Genomic DNA, 17,074 nt, shown 5'->3' with positions numbered 1-17,074 from the left:
TGTGCTAGCGAATAGCTAGCTTATCGCGTGCGCTAACTGGTAAGACACTTCACAGGAGGGTGGTCACGCGTGCTAGCAAGGCAGAGGTACCGAGTTCGAGCCAGGTATGGTCCAAAGGAAGTGGTACTTGCTAAGCATACAGCGTGATGTCCTTTACAGTGGTGCTGTGACCCGGATCTACAGTTGCGCTCAGATCAACACTGGGTTCACTGTTGAATAAGTTTGAGGGGTGAATGTAGCACATAGGGATGTGTGCAACTTACTCCTCAGCCTGAAGTGTCTTCACTTGCGCCAGCAAATAGCTAGGTTTTTGTGTGGCACCGACTGGTAAGATGCTTCAGGAGGGTGGTCACATGTGCTAGCAAGGCAGAGGTCCCGGGTTCGTGCCAGATATGGGCCAAATCGGGAGGAAGTGGTACTCGCTAAGGAAACAGCGTGTGATGTCCTTTACTCTGGCACTGGTCGTGCAGAGGAGTCTGAAATATGGTCCAACTAGGAAAATATTCTCAATTCCTTGCTGAATGAAAATTGCACACAATTCCAGTTTTCATTCAGAAGCTGAAACTAGCATCAAAGCAACTTTTTACTGACAGTGTTTCCTAATCTCCGCTCGTGGGCATTGTCAGCTGTCGCACAGACGGACTGACAGGCAGGAGCCATTACGACAATTACACTTTTTTTCTGTATCACTCAACTAATTTATTAAGAGTCTCGTTTGTAATGAGCGGGATATAGTTATATATGTAGCCTATTGTTGATGTGTTGTTGTAGTCGTGGATGGATCAAAGGAACAAATAAAACGTGCGTGAGATAAATTATCAATAGGCCTATATGAGTCATAATTCCATTGAGAAATCTGACCTGCAATAGGTCTCTATCAACAAAATATCACAATACAGTGCAGAGTGTTCGATTTGGCTGCTGGAGGGCAAGGAGGCCCCTAGCTCCGCTAAAACCATTGACAGTTGTCAATGGTTTTAGCATGCCGTTTTCAAGGGATTGTTAAATAAATGCTATAGCTAATTATTTGGGTTTTAATATCATCACCTCTTTGAAGAGTACAGTCAGAACTACACATTTCCGATTTTTCCACATTTAGCTCTATCGTCAGAGTTATACAGCAAGTAACTGCATGCTTTTCATGATCAGTAAACATCAATTGATCACATAATTTCAGATACGCAAGGGTAGCCTATCCATTTGGCATGTAGCTAGCTAGCTAAGAAAACAACATGTTAACAACAAGTGACATCACCCAGGTGAGTGCTACATTCCTGGAAATGGAGGACCAGAACCAGAGAAGTGGCTCCTATGGAGTGACTGACCAGCAGGTGTGGTGCCCTGTTGTAGAGCTCAGTTTTTTTTTCAAACTCAATCAAATGTATTTATAAAGCCCTTTTTACATCAGAAGCACGGTGGCTAAGAAAAACTCCCTAGAAAGGCAGGAACCCAGGAAGAAACCTAGAGAGTGCTCTGAGGGGTGGACAATCCTCTTCTGGCTTATAAGAGTACATGGCCATTAAGGCCAGATCGTTCTTCAAATGTTCATAGATGACCAGCTGGGTCAAATAATAATCACAGTGGTTGTAGAGGGTGCAACAGGTCAGCACCTCAGGTGTAAAATAAATGTCAGTTTAGCATTGAGGTCAAGACAGCAGGTGTGGTAGAAAGAGAGAGGGAGAATAAAATGTCACTCTGTTTCTCCTTAGCTGTCCCATCGATGCCCCTCCACTGAACCTACACTGCCTTTCCAGCCCAAACTGCCTCAACTTAATCCCAAACCGACTGAGACTTTCAATTTCCATAATTGAAATGTTTTGTTTGCTGTTTTACTTTTTATGCACTTTGAGATTGTTTGAAAAGCGCTGTACTATTTAAAAAATTTATGTATGTCATTTAGCTTGCTTCATCAGTGCTTGACATCGGCAAGTCTGCAACCTGGTAAAGTTGTCAGTCAGACCTCTGTCATCACCAAACATAGCAAGCACATCAAACAATATTTGGATATAGCTAGTTGTCAATGGTTTTAGCAGAGCTGGGGGTCTGTCTTCTTGCCACCCAGCAGGCAATGCGAACGCTCTGCACCTTATTGTGACATTTTATTGATAACAACCTATTTGTAAAAAAAGCTGCTGTACTTATAATTCATTAAATCACTTTGAAGTGACCTAAATGGCAAATTAATCTTTCATAGATACATTTCGAAAGATGTATTAAACCAGAAAAAAAGTAACATTCTATGGGATTTACTGAGTCTGGCTTTAACCACAATGATAACCCTGTACCTAACCTTAATTTTTGTTTTCATAAATTTTTATGATATACTTTTCTTTGTAAATTCACTCTGTCTATCTACTCCGATTTCAGAGCACTCTCATCTGATTGTGCAAGAGTGCAGAATAACTGATGAATTTACAAACACGCAACACCTGTTGAATATGACTGTTGTCAGTAAACTTCAGCAAAAAAAACTTTCATTGTTGCCAGCAGCACTTTTAGTCACTAACACTCTTTATAAACTGGGTGTTTTGAGCCCTGAATTCTGATTGGCTGACAGTTCGAGCCCTGAATGTTGATTTGTTGTACCCATATACCACGGGTATGACAAAACATTCATTTTAATTGCTCTAATTACGTTGATAACCAGTTAATAGCAATAAGGAACCTCAGGGGTATGTGATATACTGCCAATATACCATGGCTAAGGGGCTGTGTTCAGGCACTCCGTGTTGCATAAGAACAGCCCTTAGCCGTGGTATATTGGCCATATACTACACCCCCTCGGGCTTTATTGTATATAACATGAAAACAGCCTAACCAACTCTGCTTGGGCGAGTAAAATGGTCAGAGTGAGGTGTTCTCTCGTTTGTGTCTGGAAGTAGCTAGCAAGCTTGCCAACTTTAGCCAGTTAGCTTGAGTGCTTCATTGCTGTTGTGAGGTCAGAACTCTCGGATCAATCCTTTTCCTCGGCCAAAGCGAAAGCTCAGAATTTACGAACTACCCAGAGCCACTCTGACACACTGGAGACAATTTACGAACCCTTTGTGTCTGTGGTAACTAGCTAGGACTGAGTTTGACAAGCACGTGACGTCAGTTTTTAGGCGGGTTTTTCATGGAAAGTGCTGGAAAAAACGAAGTACAGCCACTAGAGCTGATTGATATTCTTCCGCGAGATTAAAACGATAATTTCCACCGTTTTTGTATATATTTTGTAATATGTGGCAACTTGACTACACAGTCCGATTGATATTAAATCACATGCTTCTTTCTCTATGCAGTCTGTCCACTAAATGTGAATATTTGCTTTAAATAACTCTGTAGTCTATCCTGCAATGTAATCAAAAGTCGGCAGTTCAAATAACTGTCAATACCCTTTCACAAAGATGTTTCTGATAATTTACCTGAGTGCATGCTGAGGAAATTATGGATGAAGATCATCATCATGATAGAACGTAGGAAAATAACAATCACTTCGGTTAAGATATTCATATTTATTTTTTAACGTGACAAGAATTGACATACATTTTAACTTGAATGTATGGGATTCGTAAAGGAGATGCTGCACCCACTGATGCCGCAACACAGCTACACAGCGCTGCGGATGGATACCTCCGCACAGTCAAACACACAAGAGGGTATAAAGATATCGGTCTTTTAAAAGCAAATCCCTTTCTAGTTTCCTGCGTCATAGAGCCGAGGGGACTGGTGATATTGGTAGCATTTTATTCAAGAGACGTGAACGGAACAAATAAAGGTGTGTACATACTGTATTAACCCTAAAGCTCGTCTACGTACTCAGATATTGTTACCTTTGTCAAATCAGCGCTCAAAAGTCACCCTCATGCTAGTTGGATAACGTTAGCCTATCATCTCTGGTTTGTCCAGCATCAGTCTTCGAGAATGTTCGATTCGGTAGCTAGCAGGCGCGCTAACTAGTTTACAAACGTCTGCTACATGTTAAGTACATAATGCTTTTATTTATTTTCCTTATTTGTACACTAAATGATCTAGTTAGCCTTTCCGGCAATGTCATTCACCACATCCACTGTGACAACTGATTCTGCCTTACTGGGTATTAGCTAACTAACGTTAGCCAATCTAACGTTGGCTAATTAACTTTCTAAGAAGGTAAATTTAGGTTAATTTGAATTACTTCACTAGTAAGTGTAGATGACAGAACGTATCGTTAACTGGATTGGCTATCAAACTGTCAACGACTTCGTCAGCATAATGCTACTAGCTTTCATTGTCCGGTTGGCTAATGCAGCTAACGTTAACACTAGCTACACTTGCATGGCTTCTGACACTTAAATTGATGCAGTGTCATTTTAGTGGCCAGTGGAACTGCCCTGAAGTTGGAATTGGTTGTGCAAAAGTGTAGGTAACTAATTACGTTACATTTGCTACAATGGGTGACCTGGTCCCTTTTCAACTCCAGTAGCGTTAATTGTACAGTCTGGACATCGGCAGCATGACTTTGCGCAACGACACGCTAACTAACTTAGCTACTTCCTCGTGCTTGTCTTGCATTGCTGAATCGTCGTCGCCTTTCCATGGAATTAGCGACTTGATAACTACGTGCGATTTAACATTTTAATTCAGTTAACGTGCTGGAAGTCAATTTGGAGGAGTTCTTTATGGATTTCCTTAACCTTTCACCGAGTTTGTAAACCACGTGCTGGCGACGTCTATTGTCTCCAGGATGTCGCCATGTTGTTGGATGGTTCCTCAACATCCGGTAGTTGGTCTTTATCAGGAGGAAATGCAACTGATTGTGGAACACTTGTTCAAAGTCTCCAAAATGTAATTGCTTGTGTTAATGCATACTTTTATATTAAATTGTGTGGCCAGATTGGCATGACAATTAACTGTTGGGATTTGATGACTGAACTATGGGGGACATTTCAACTGAAAGCAATTCACTCAACTTGTTGCTAACAGCAATCACTAGAATGCATGCACTTAATTTAATTCTCTAATTGTAATATACGGTCATTTGGGCAATTTCATAACATTGGTGCTTTTGCCCCCAGATGCCTGAAGAAATGCGCCAAGAGGAGGAGGCTGAGACCTTTGCCTTCCAGGCAGAGATTGCTCAGCTCATGTCCCTCATCATCAACACCTTTTATTCCAACAAGGAGATCTTCCTCAGGGAGTTGATCTCCAACGCCTCTGATGTAAATATTTTTTTATTAGGGATGCATCAAGCTGTTCAGTCTAATTGTTGACACTACTGTACAGTGTAATACTTTAGCATCCAGCAAGCTCATCCATACAATAACCAAACTTCAGTACATAAGGATGATTACAACTTTGAAAAGGATGTGTGGTGAAGGTTGCGTATGTAATAAAATACCCCTTTGGACTTTTCCAGATACTTTGATGCTGTCGTCTGCTTTGTTCAATATCTTACAGGCTTTGGACAAAATCCGCTACGAAAGTCTGACGGACCCCACCAAGCTGGACAATGGCAAGGAATTGAAGATTGACATCATCCCCAATGTGGAGGAGCGCACCCTGACCCTCATCGACACTGGAATTGGCATGACCAAAGCTGACCTCATCAACAACCTGGGAACTATTGCCAAGTCTGGCACCAAGGCCTTCATGGAGGCCCTGCAAGTATGTCCATTGCATTACAGCAATATTCAATAATATGCCTCAAATACTATTCAGTTGAACATTGAGTGATCCATTTTTTTCCGTCTTTGCTAGGCTGGAGCTGACATCTCCATGATTGGGCAGTTCGGTGTGGGATTCTACTCCGCCTACCTGGTGGCAGAAAGAGTGACCGTCATCACCAAGCACAATGATGACGAGCAGTACATCTGGGAGTCTTCAGCCGGAGGCTCATTCACAGTCAAGGTCGACAGTGGTATGTGTCTCACCCAATGAAGGCTATGCGGGTGGGTTTGTAAAATGTACAAATCCATGAAAAACATAAATTGCCTCTGCATTGTTTTGAGATTGGATCACAGGTAGGGCTGTGACGGTCATGTAATTTTGGCTGACTATAATTGGTCAGCCAAATGACCACGGTCACATATGTCTCTCACACATTTCTCCTCCAAAATGCATGTGCTACCCCTAGAAATAGAATGGGTTTCCCCATGCAAGTTAATGATGGCATAATGGGTGGACTGGCAGCCATTGCGAGTGTACCCATAGGAGAAAAGCAGGAAATTAAAGCACAAACTTTACCCCTCAATAGGTGCTGTGACTTGATTCAACTGACATGACAAAAATATATTCTGTTGCATGAGCCCCCTCAGAAAACATAATTTGAGCAAATGTTCTACATTTACCATGGAAATGATTGCCTCTAAATACCAGGCAGCCATTGCGAGTGTACCCGTGAGTCAAATTGCCAGGGTTAGAGGTTCCAGGACCATTCTATTGCATAGGAAACCAAATAATAGTTTGCTACATCACGTGTTTCAGCAAGGATCAACAGTTTCATCATGTTATAGCAGAAACAAACTCAACCGCGCGAATGCCCGGCCGCCCCTGCTTCAGTCAGCTGTTAGTTCCACCCCAAAAATATCTAAGACAGTCATGCAAATAAAATGCCAGTGAAAATTTATACATGTCTGTTATACGGTTATTGTGCCAGCCCTAATAATAGATGTTATTAAAGTATGTCTATTGTAGTGATGCTGGAATGGGCAATTGTGGGTGTATAATTTTCTTTTGAATTAATTTCCAGGGGAGCCCATGTTGCGTGGAACTAAGGTGATTCTGCACATGAAGGAGGACCAGACTGAGTATGTTGAGGAGAAGAGGGTCAAGGAGGTGGTCAAGAAGCACTCTCAGTTCATTGGATATCCCATCACACTTTTCGTGAGTATAGAATTATGGGAGTATTTTTAACTAAAGTGTGATTAGTGACATTTATGTAGGACTGGTTTAGGGCACTAAAGTAAGGGGAAGTTTTCCATTAAATAAACAAAATTGCTCTTTTTTTTTTATGTGTGCAGGTTGAAAAGGAGCGTGAAAAAGAGATCAGTGATGATGAGGCTGAGGAGGAGAAGGAGGAAAAGGCAGAGGAAAAGGTGGAGGCTGAGGACAAGCCCAAAATTGAGGACGTGGGCTCGGATGACGAGGAGGATTCCAAAGACAAGGACAAGAAGAAGACTAAGAAGATCAAGGAGAAGTATATTGACCAGGAGGAGCTGAACAAGACCAAGCCCATCTGGACCAGGAACCCTGATGACATCACCATGGAGGAGTACGGGGAGTTCTACAAGAGCCTGACCAATGACTGGGAGGACCACCTTGCAGTCAAGGTACTATCACTAAAATGTATATAAATTACGATGTCAAAATGGTATGCCTAGAAGGTATTTCTAGATGGCCTGGTTCCAGATCTGTTTGTACTATTTACGCATTCACTACATACGCATTCGCGTAACACGCATATTGACCCAACAAACACTCATGCATACACATTACATACGCACTCACACTTTTACACTCATTTGCTGGTGCTACTGTTATATTTTACTATCCCGATGACTAGTCACTTCACCCTGCCTTCATGTACACATCTACTTCAAATATCTCTTACCTCTGCACATTGGTCTCATACTCCCTGTATAATGCTTAATTATTGTGTATTGTATTCCTCTTGTTACTATTTAAATGTTAAACTCTGTATTGTTGGGAAGTAAGCAAGCGTTTCATGGTAGTCTACAACAGTTGTAGTTGGTGCATGTGACAATTTTTTGGGGGGTGGGATTTGGGTGACACCTATGATTGTGGGATTTGGCTACACAGCACAAACAGATCTACGTGCAGGATAAGGTGATGGGCGTGTAGTAACCCTCACCTGCTTCTTCCCCTTTGCAGCACTTCTCAGTGGAGGGCCAGCTGGAGTTCCGCGCCCTGCTCTTTATCCCCCGCCGCGCACCCTTTGACCTCTTTGAAAACAAGAAGAAGAAGAATAACATCAAGCTGTATGTCAGGAGGGTCTTCATCATGGACAGCTGCGAAGATCTCATCCCGGAGTACCTGAGTAAGTAGCCTAGTCTCCAGATAGTCTGGAGGTCCAAAGTGGCTGCCACTTTGTCCCCTGGCCGTGTATAATTTCAATGCCACCGACTACAAATACAGCATTGTTTCTTCACATGTAGGCTAATGGCAAGCACAGATAATGCCCCTCTGAAATAGTTGGCTGCTTGCCTTCTCTGTAGCCGTGTTTAAATACAGCAATTTCTGTAATGGAAATCGCTAAAGAAGTTAAATGTCTTCCTTCTCCCCCTGCAGACTTTGTGCGTGGTGTGGTGGACTCTGAGGATCTCCCCCTGAACATCTCCCGAGAGACGCTGCAACAGAGCAAGATCCTCAAGGTCATCCGCAAGAACATTGTCAAGAAATGTATGGAGCTGTTCGGTGAGCTGGCAGAGGACAAGGAGAACTACAAGAAGTTATACGATGGCTTCTCCAAGAACCTCAAGGTAACTTTGGGAGATGGGTAGGAACTTAGGGAGCTGAATTTCTTGAGGAAAGATTGTTTTGCTACTAGTAATCAAACTTGTCCTCTGCCACATTTGCTGTCATCTGGTGTTCTTCAATGCATTAGTGTGATTAAACCAAGGTTTAACCTTTCTAGGACACACGTTCCGCTAGCGGAACCCCCCCCAACATTCCGCTGAAAAGGCAGCGCGTGAAATTCATTAAAAAAATATATTTAACTTTCACACATTAACAAGTCCAATACAGCAAATGAAAGATAAACATCTTGTTAATCTACCCATCGTGTCTGATTTTTAAAATGTTTTACAGCGAAAACACAACATATATTGATGTTAGATCACCACCAAATCCAATAAACACAGCCATTTTTCCCAGCCAAAGATAGCTTTAACAAAAACTAGAAATAGAGAAAATTAATCACTAACCTTTGAACATCTTCATCAGATGACACTCATATGACATCATGTTACACAATACATTTGTTTTTGATAATGTGCATATTTATATCCACAAATCTCTTTACATTGGTGCCATGTTCAGAAATGCCTCCAAAATATCCGGAGTAGTTACAGAGAGCCACGTCATAACAGAAATACTCATCATAAACATGAAAGATACATGTTTTACAAATAATTAAAGATACACTGGTTCTTAATGCAACCGCAGTGTCAGATTTAAAAATAAAATAAATAAATAAACTTTTGTAAAAAGCACACCATGCAATAATCTGAGACGGCGCTCAAATATAAATAACATTTCTCCGCCATGTTGGAGTCAACAGAAATACGAAATTACATCATAAATATTCCCTTTGATTATCTTCATCAGAATGCAATGCCGGGAATCCTATTTCCACAATAAATGTTTTTTTTGTTCGATGTCCATTACTTATGTCAAATTAGCAACTTTAGCTAGCATGTGTAGTACACGTGTCCAAACACTGGCGCATGTGAAGGCAAACGTCGGACAAACTTCAAAAAGTTATATTACAAGTCGAATAAACTGGTCAAACTTAGTAGAGAATCAATCTTCAGGATGTTGTTATCATATATATCCAATAACGTCCCAACCGGAGCATTTCTTCATGTCTGTAAAAGTAATGGCACACATTGCCATTACCTGACTAGCGTGCGTGACTAAACTAGCATTCTGCCAGACCACTGACTCATTCCCCTCCCATCCGGTCCCACGTCACACTAGAGGCTTCATTCCACGTTCTACTGACTGTTGACATCTAGTGGAAGGCGTATGAAGTTTGTCTCCAAAATATCCGGAGAAATTGCCGAGCCACGTCAAATAACATAAATACTCATCATAAACTTTGATGAAAGATGCATGTTTTACATGGAATTAAAGATACACTTGTTCTTAACTTCTTCGGGGCAGGGGCCAGCATTTTCACTTTTGGAAAAATAGCATGCAAACATTCAGCTGCCTGCTACTCATCCCCAGAATATAAGATATGCATATAATTAGTAGATTTGGATAGAAAACACTCTGAAGTTTCTAAAACTGTTTGAATCATATCTGTGAGAATAACAGAACTTATGTAGCAGGCAAAACCCTGAGGACAAACCATTCAGAATTTATTTATTTTTGATGTCACTGTCTTTTCAATGAGTTATCTAAAAGAGACCAGATTTCTCATGGACTTGCTTGCAGTTCCTACGGCTTCCACTGGATGTCACCAGTCCTTGGAAATTGGTTGAGGTTATTCCTCTGTGAACTGAAGTAGGGCTGTCGTAAATGAGGGTCACATGAAGTACATTTTTGGAGCGAGTCATGTTATGAAAAAAGTTGCCTCAGTTTGGTTTCGTTTTGTATTGAACACAGATCATCCCGTCTTCAAATTGATCGATTATTAACGTTTAAAAATACCTAACGTTGTATTACAACATTAGTTTGAAGTGTTTTGGTAAAGTTTACATGAAACTTTTGATATATTTTGTAGAGAAGTGGTGATAGTTGGAAGCTGTTTTTCTGGATGAAACGGTCGTAATAAATTGACATTTTGGATATATATCGACGGAATTAATCGAACAAAAGGACCATTTGTGATTATGGGACATATTGGAGTGCCAACATAATAATTTCGTCAAAGGTAAGGCATGATTTATATTTTATTTCTGCGTTTTGTGTCGTGCTTGCAGTGATGAAATATGCTTCTCTCTTTGTATACTTTTGTACTATCATCGGATAATAGCATCTTATGCTTTCGCCGAAAAGCTTTTTTGAAATCTGACTGGATTCACAACGAGTGTAGCTTTAATTTGGTATCTTACATGTGTGATTTAATGAAAGTTTGATTTTTATATCATGTTATTTGAATATGGCGCTCTGTATTTTCCCTGGCTAATGTCCCACCTGCCCCAGAGAGGTTAATGCAACTGCTGTGTCAGATTTCAAAAAGCTTTACGGCGAAACACAATATTCAATAATCTGAAAACAGCATTCAGCCACAAGCAAGCCATACAGTTACCCGCCAAATTGTGCAGTCAACAAAACTCATAAAAAGCATTAAATCTTAATTTACCTTTGCTGATCTTTGTTCGGATGCACTCCCAGGACTCTCACTTCCACAAGAAATGTTCGTTTTGTTTGGTAACGTCCATCATTTATGTCCAAATAGCTATTTTTGTTAGCGTGTTTGGTAAACAAATCCAAAGTCAGGAAGCGCGTTCACTAAAAGCTGACAATGTCCAAAAGTTTTGAACAGTCAGTAGAAACATGTCAAATGATGTATTGAATCAATCTTTAGAATGTTTTTAACAAATCTTGCATAACGTTCCAACCGGAGAATTACATTGACTTCAGATGAGCGATGGAACAGAGCTCCCTCATGTGAACGCGCATAATTCCCCTCTTTCGGGCCCCCCTTCACAGTAGAGGCATCAGACAAGGTTTTACAGACTGTTGACATCTAGTGGAAGCCGTAGGAAGTGCAAACTCATCCATATCTTGCTGTGAATTCAATAGGATCTTGGATGAAAATCGACCAACCTCAGAATTCCCACTTCCTGTTTGGATTTTTTTTCTCATGTGTTTGCCTGCCATATGAGTTCTGTTATACTCACAGGCATCATTCAAACGGTTTTAGAAACTTCAGAGTGTTTTCTATCCAATACGAATAATAATATGCATATATTAGCAACTGGGACTGAGCAGGCAGTTTACTATGGGCACCTTTCATCCAAGCTACTCAACTTCTTATGGCTGCAGGGGCAGTAAACTGACTTGCCTAGTTAAAGGTTACACACACCACACTGACCAAAAAGTTATTTTTTTCTGATTGCCATATGTTCCCATTACCAGTAAAACATAATCAAAACCTATTTCTTTCACTTGCTGTGCTGTTTCCTTCAGTCGTTTCATTCTAAACCAGGATTTCATCATACATGTTATGCAGTGATGTTTCAGCTCTGTGGCCTCTTCCTCGGTGCGCACTCACTGTCAGTTTCCACAGTGTATGCAACATTTCACATAAACCCTGTTTCTTGTCTGCATCGACGTAGCGGTCTTTGTACCTAGCATCGAGCATGGCGGCGACACAGTAAAGAGGCTCAGAATGCCACCGACTCGCTTGTTCACAGCCTCAAGTACATTTAAACCCCACGGTCTGTCGGCAGTTTTGTTGGGCAGGCGTTTGTGTCAGTTCGAATGGTGCTAGGAATATTCATGTTCTCAAATGGCAGCAGCGGTATGAGAACCAGCACATTCTTGAGCATGCAATACGGCTTCCTCAGTACTAAATCCTCATCGATCCCCTGTGCTGTCAGACTTGGCATGCTCATGGGGCTGACATCACTGGGCCAAATGTCAGTCGTGACGCTCATAGATGTACGTTTCAACAATACTGTAACTCTGGTAGAGCATCAGCTGAGAAATTGTGTGTGTATACCGGGTGCTCGACCAGTCGACGAAAGGCAACATCCACAACAGAGGACGGTTGCTTGTCAAGAGCAATGAATTCCATTGTCTTGGTGTTTTTAGGGGTCTCGCTGGAATGTACAGATTCTTTCAAATGAGTGCTTGACTTGAACTTGTTTCGTTGTTGAAAGTGTGCGCTTAGTATGTCTGCTTTTGTTCTGTAGCGCTGTATTTATTAAAAAAAAAAAAAAAAAAAAAAGTGGCGTTATGTAGGTATACACCAGCTTTGACATCGGTTTTGCACGTTGGCGTTAAACTGGGCATTTTTAGCTAATATCGGCTGACATGTTCCCCGATTTTAATTGAGCAATCCCTAGTAGTTTGCCCAATTTCTTAAATATAAGCTCTCTCTCCACGTACCCAGTGGGGCTAGTTATTGTGCTGTTCCAAACCAGTATCATCCCTATTTAGTGTTTGAAGAACTATTGACTATATATTTAGACTGGCTTCAAGAGCCACACCCTTAAACTTCAATAGCTAAATGATTACATAGAACAGTTCCCCAGGCAAAAGTTGAATGTGTAGTAACTCCTATTGACTACCAGGTTATACTAATGGTAATTATTTCTCTGCAGCTGGGGATCCACGAGGACTCCCAAAATCGCAAGAAGCTATCCGAGCTGCTGCGCTACCACAGCTCCCAGTCCGGAGATGAGCTGACCTCCCTCACAGAGTACCTCACCCGCATGAAGGACAACCAAAAATCCATCTACTACATAACCGGTGAGTCTAGTTACACATTCAGTCAACATAACATTGAGCTCCAAGCCCAATAGCAGTCATTGAATTTAATCATTTAGACACAGAAGTTGACCGTCACATTTTTCTTAAGGTGAGAGCAAGGACCAGGTGGCCAACTCCGCCTTTGTGGAACGCGTGCGCAAGCGTGGCTTCGAGGTCCTGTACATGACGGAGCCCATCGACGAGTACTGCGTCCAGCAGCTGAAGGAGTTTGACGGTAAAACCCTGGTCTCTGTAACCAAGGAGGGGTTGGAGCTGCCTGAGGATGAGGAGGAGAAGAAGAAGATGGAGGAGGACAAGACAAGGTTTGAGAACCTCTGCAAGCTCATGAAGGAGATCCTGGACAAGAAAGTAGAGAAGGTAAATGACGGTAACCAACCTGTGCTTTCTGCAAAAGAAAATTGCCCATGACTTTAATCTCTTTCTGTGCTCTGAATTTTGGTGATTGACAATTTGATTTATTTCTGGTTGTGAACAGGTGCCATAGTTCATCATAAGCTAATATTGACCCTGGTGAGTCCTTTGACCATGTAGATTGAAGTGTCCTGTTAGGCTCGCGTGGTTGTTCCGCTGTCCCGGCTTTGCCATTGGCTTGACTGGGAATGCCCAGTGTGTCAATGTAGTTTTTGTCCCCCGGAGGTTATGTCATTACCTAGAGACTAGATGACCTTGTGAGTTTGACGCAGCGTTTCTTTAGTGGTGAATGCTTGCAATGACGTTCTAACATTGACACCAACCTTTTCCAGAGTTGAGAATTTGCCTGTTTCTGACTACATTTTGGATGTTTTGTGTGAAATCTAACAACTTTCCTGCACAATATTTAATTTAGGATTTCCCCCCCCCCTGTTTTTAAAGCTGATCTTTTGACAATTCAATTTAGGGTCAACTTGCCTGCACTGGCTTGTCTCACCTGTATGCTGTTAGTTTGTGACCTAACATTCGCCTCTCTGCCCCTTCAGGTGACTGTGTCAAACAGGCTGGTGTCGTCGCCCTGCTGCATCGTGACCAGCACGTATGGCTGGACGGCCAACATGGAGCGCATCATGAAGGCACAGGCCCTGAGGGACAACTCCACAATGGGCTACATGATGGCCAAGAAGCACCTGGAGATCAACCCAGACCACCCCATTGTGGAGACCCTAAGGCAGAAGGCTGACCTGGACAAGAACGACAAGGCGGTGAAGGACTTAGTCATCCTATTGTTCGAGACGGCATTGCTCTCTTCAGGCTTCAGCCTGGATGACCCCCAGACTCACTCCAACCGTATCTACAGGATGATCAAGCTGGGCCTGGGTAAGGATGCACACTCGGAACTGTTAGGGGGAAGGAAACTTCTCTAAAGGGTAACATGGTTGACTATAATGGAAATGGGGCTGTAGGCTAGGTCTAATTTCTCTTCCCCTTTCAGGAATCGATGATGACGAAGTGATCCCTGAGGAGCCCACCTCTGCACCCGCCCCAGATGAGATCCCACCTCTAGAGGGAGATGATGACGCTTCACGCATGGAGGAAGTGGATTAAATGCCGTCTCAAACCTACCCCTGTATAGCCTCACTTTTTTTCCCAATCGAACATCTGTTTATTTGCTCTTTTTTTTTTTTTTTACTGGAGAAACCTGGTTGGTGTCGTTTTATGGTATAACAAAATAATTATCTTAACTCCTGCTGCCCAGTGGACCAGTGCTGCTCTTGTCTTGAGCCTTCTGTTAAAATTCTAGAATAGCAGTTAATTTTGTTGTAATAGTTATCGGTGGGCAATTCATTAAAAAGAAACAGTACCCTGTTGCACTGAGTTTTAAACGTTGGACTGGTAGCTATGTAGGGGAAATGGAACATTCCATTAGCCTGACACTGGGGGGGTGGTTCTTCTGATGTGCAACTTGCACGCTGCTTGGAGAGTGGACTGCAAGATTCCTTTGCCTGAATCCAGACCTGTCTGTTATCATTTTTTGTTTTGCAAAAATTAAAAGACTTAAGACCTTAAATTTTCTAATTTGTCTGGACTATTAGTTTGTTCTTCCTAACATTAGAAACTGGAGGTTGATGAAACAGACCTCAAGAATGAGTCATGTCAGATTTCCATTCAAACAACCACTATGTCCCTGTTCCTTAATCTAGCCCGTCACAATATTTAGGCTTGTGGCAAAGGTACAATGCTTGTTTGAACAGTTAACACAGCAGGCTATAAACCACCACATTAGGTGGGAAAACTACACTTGTATAAATGCAACAATTTTACAGAGTTGCATGTCAATTGAAATAAGTAAGCCCTAATCTATGGATTTCACTTGACTGGGAAGGGGCACAGCAATGGGAGGGTGTCGGTCCACACACTAGGGAGCCAGGCCCAGCCAGTCCGACTGAGTTTTCCCCAACAAAATGGGCTTTATTACAGACAAGTAGTCAGTTTTATCTGTCAGGGGGGCTGGTCTCAGACTTGCGCTGGATGTGGCGGTCCTGGGCTGGCACGTTTACACGTGGTCTGCGGCGGTTCGGTCAATTGGACGTATTGCCACTTTGTAAAAACGACAGGTGGGTTATGGTAGCGAAATTAACATTAAATAATCTGGGAACAGCTCTGATGGATTTTCCAGCAGTCAGCATGCCAATGCAGGCTCCCTCAACTTGACATCTGGCCTTTTACTGTCCCCAGCACAAGGTGCCATGATCAAGCTGTTCAATCAGCTTATTGATATGCCACACCTGTCAGGTGGATGGCTTGTCTTGGCAAAGGTGAAATGCTCAAATGGATGTAAACAAATGTGCAGTGGTGGAAAGTCATACTTGAGTAAAAGTAATTACGCCTTGAATAGAAAATGACTCAAATGAAAATCCCTCAGTAAGAATCTACTTGAGTAAAATGATTTGGTCTTAAATATATGTATCTAAATTAAAAGTAGAAATATTTTCAAGTTCTTTATATTAAGCAAACCAGATGGCGTTGTCTTGTTTTTTACATTTACAGATAGCCAGGGGCACGCTCCCAACAGATTAGCATTTTTAAATTTTTATTACAATACCAATATTACACACTAATACAGGGACATTCCTGTGAATACAATGATAAAATAAACCGGGCGTTTTAAGTTTCACACGTTTGAGGGATTTATAAAATTGCATGAGTTCAATGAAAACTTAAAAATAAGGAATTTTCCCCACCCCATTTACATTTGTGAATCTAATATTTGACCAAGAGACTAACGTTAATAAAATAGTTATGATCGTAATTACAAGGATAAGCATAATGCCATTTAACATCAAATGTAACATTGGTAACTTTTGAGATCTTATACACAACCATTCATGAATTTCACTTCATAGTTTACTAGAATGGCGGCATGAAAATAAATGTTCTATAGATTCTGAATCAGAGGAACAAAAAACAAGGCATTTTGTCAAAATGAAACCTTTTGTGCAAGAAATTAACAGTAGATGGAGGAAAATATTTTCTAAACAAAAAAATTAGTTTCTTTAACTTGGGATAACTGGACAATTAAGGTAAAAGGTAGTTGCCTTTGACCATAGCATGGGTTGGTCACTTCCATAGCAATATATTGAATTATAACCACCTAAAATGACTTAATTAACTGCCAATTGTATCCACTTATTGTTGAATTTTTTTATCCAAAAGGTTCAAGTCATTAATTTGTCAACTTGGAAAAGTGGGAACAACCTCATAATATAACAAAGGGTTCTTAATAAGTCCAAGTAAAGGAAGTGGAATTGCTTTGCAAACCTGAAATGTATCAATGAACTCATTAAACGTCAGAAACTCCCCAGTGTTGTCGAACAAATCACATACAAAATTAATACCCTTGTCAAACCAAAGGCTTTTAAAAATTGATTTCCTATTAATTTTAATAACTATTATTCCAAATCAATGTTTTATGGGGGGGGGGAATGTGCTTGAATATCTTTTTCCAGAAAAATAA

General features: G+C 41.4%; 1 protein-coding gene across 1 annotated transcript; it reads left to right on the top strand.

Annotated features, from left to right (window-relative positions):
* The first annotated feature begins 3,555 nt into the window (after window positions 1-3,555).
* LOC139583213 (heat shock protein HSP 90-beta) lies at window positions 3,556-15,127 on the top strand. The gene is made up of 12 exons (XM_071414047.1): window positions 3,556-3,754; window positions 5,034-5,177; window positions 5,416-5,622; window positions 5,716-5,875; window positions 6,707-6,840; window positions 6,978-7,286; window positions 7,849-8,014; window positions 8,266-8,456; window positions 12,978-13,125; window positions 13,235-13,503; window positions 14,103-14,436; window positions 14,552-15,127. The coding sequence occupies exons 2-12, from the start codon at window positions 5,034-5,036 to the stop codon at window positions 14,662-14,664; spliced, it is 2,175 nt and encodes a 724-aa protein (XP_071270148.1). The 5' UTR covers window positions 3,556-3,754; the 3' UTR covers window positions 14,665-15,127.
* The last annotated feature ends 1,947 nt before the right edge of the window (window positions 15,128-17,074 follow it).

Source organism: Salvelinus alpinus, chromosome 8 (genome assembly GCF_045679555.1).
Source record: "Salvelinus alpinus chromosome 8, SLU_Salpinus.1, whole genome shotgun sequence".
Taxonomy (NCBI): domain Eukaryota; kingdom Metazoa; phylum Chordata; class Actinopteri; order Salmoniformes; family Salmonidae; genus Salvelinus; species Salvelinus alpinus.
Note: the sequence above shows the minus strand (reverse complement) of the source record. Positions and strands in the feature narration are given on the sequence as shown.

Excerpts from the sequence above, each read along its gene's own strand:
- LOC139583213 (XM_071414047.1), top strand. The coding sequence starts at position 5,034 with ATGCCTGAAGAAATGCGCCAAGAGGAGGAGGCTGAGACCTTTGCCTTC. Across the intron at positions 5,876-6,706 it reads CACAGTCAAGGTCGACAGTG|GGGAGCCCATGTTGCGTGGA; the intron begins GTATGTGTCTCA and ends ATTAATTTCCAG. Across the intron at positions 13,126-13,234 it reads ATCCATCTACTACATAACCG|GTGAGAGCAAGGACCAGGTG; the intron begins GTGAGTCTAGTT and ends ATTTTTCTTAAG.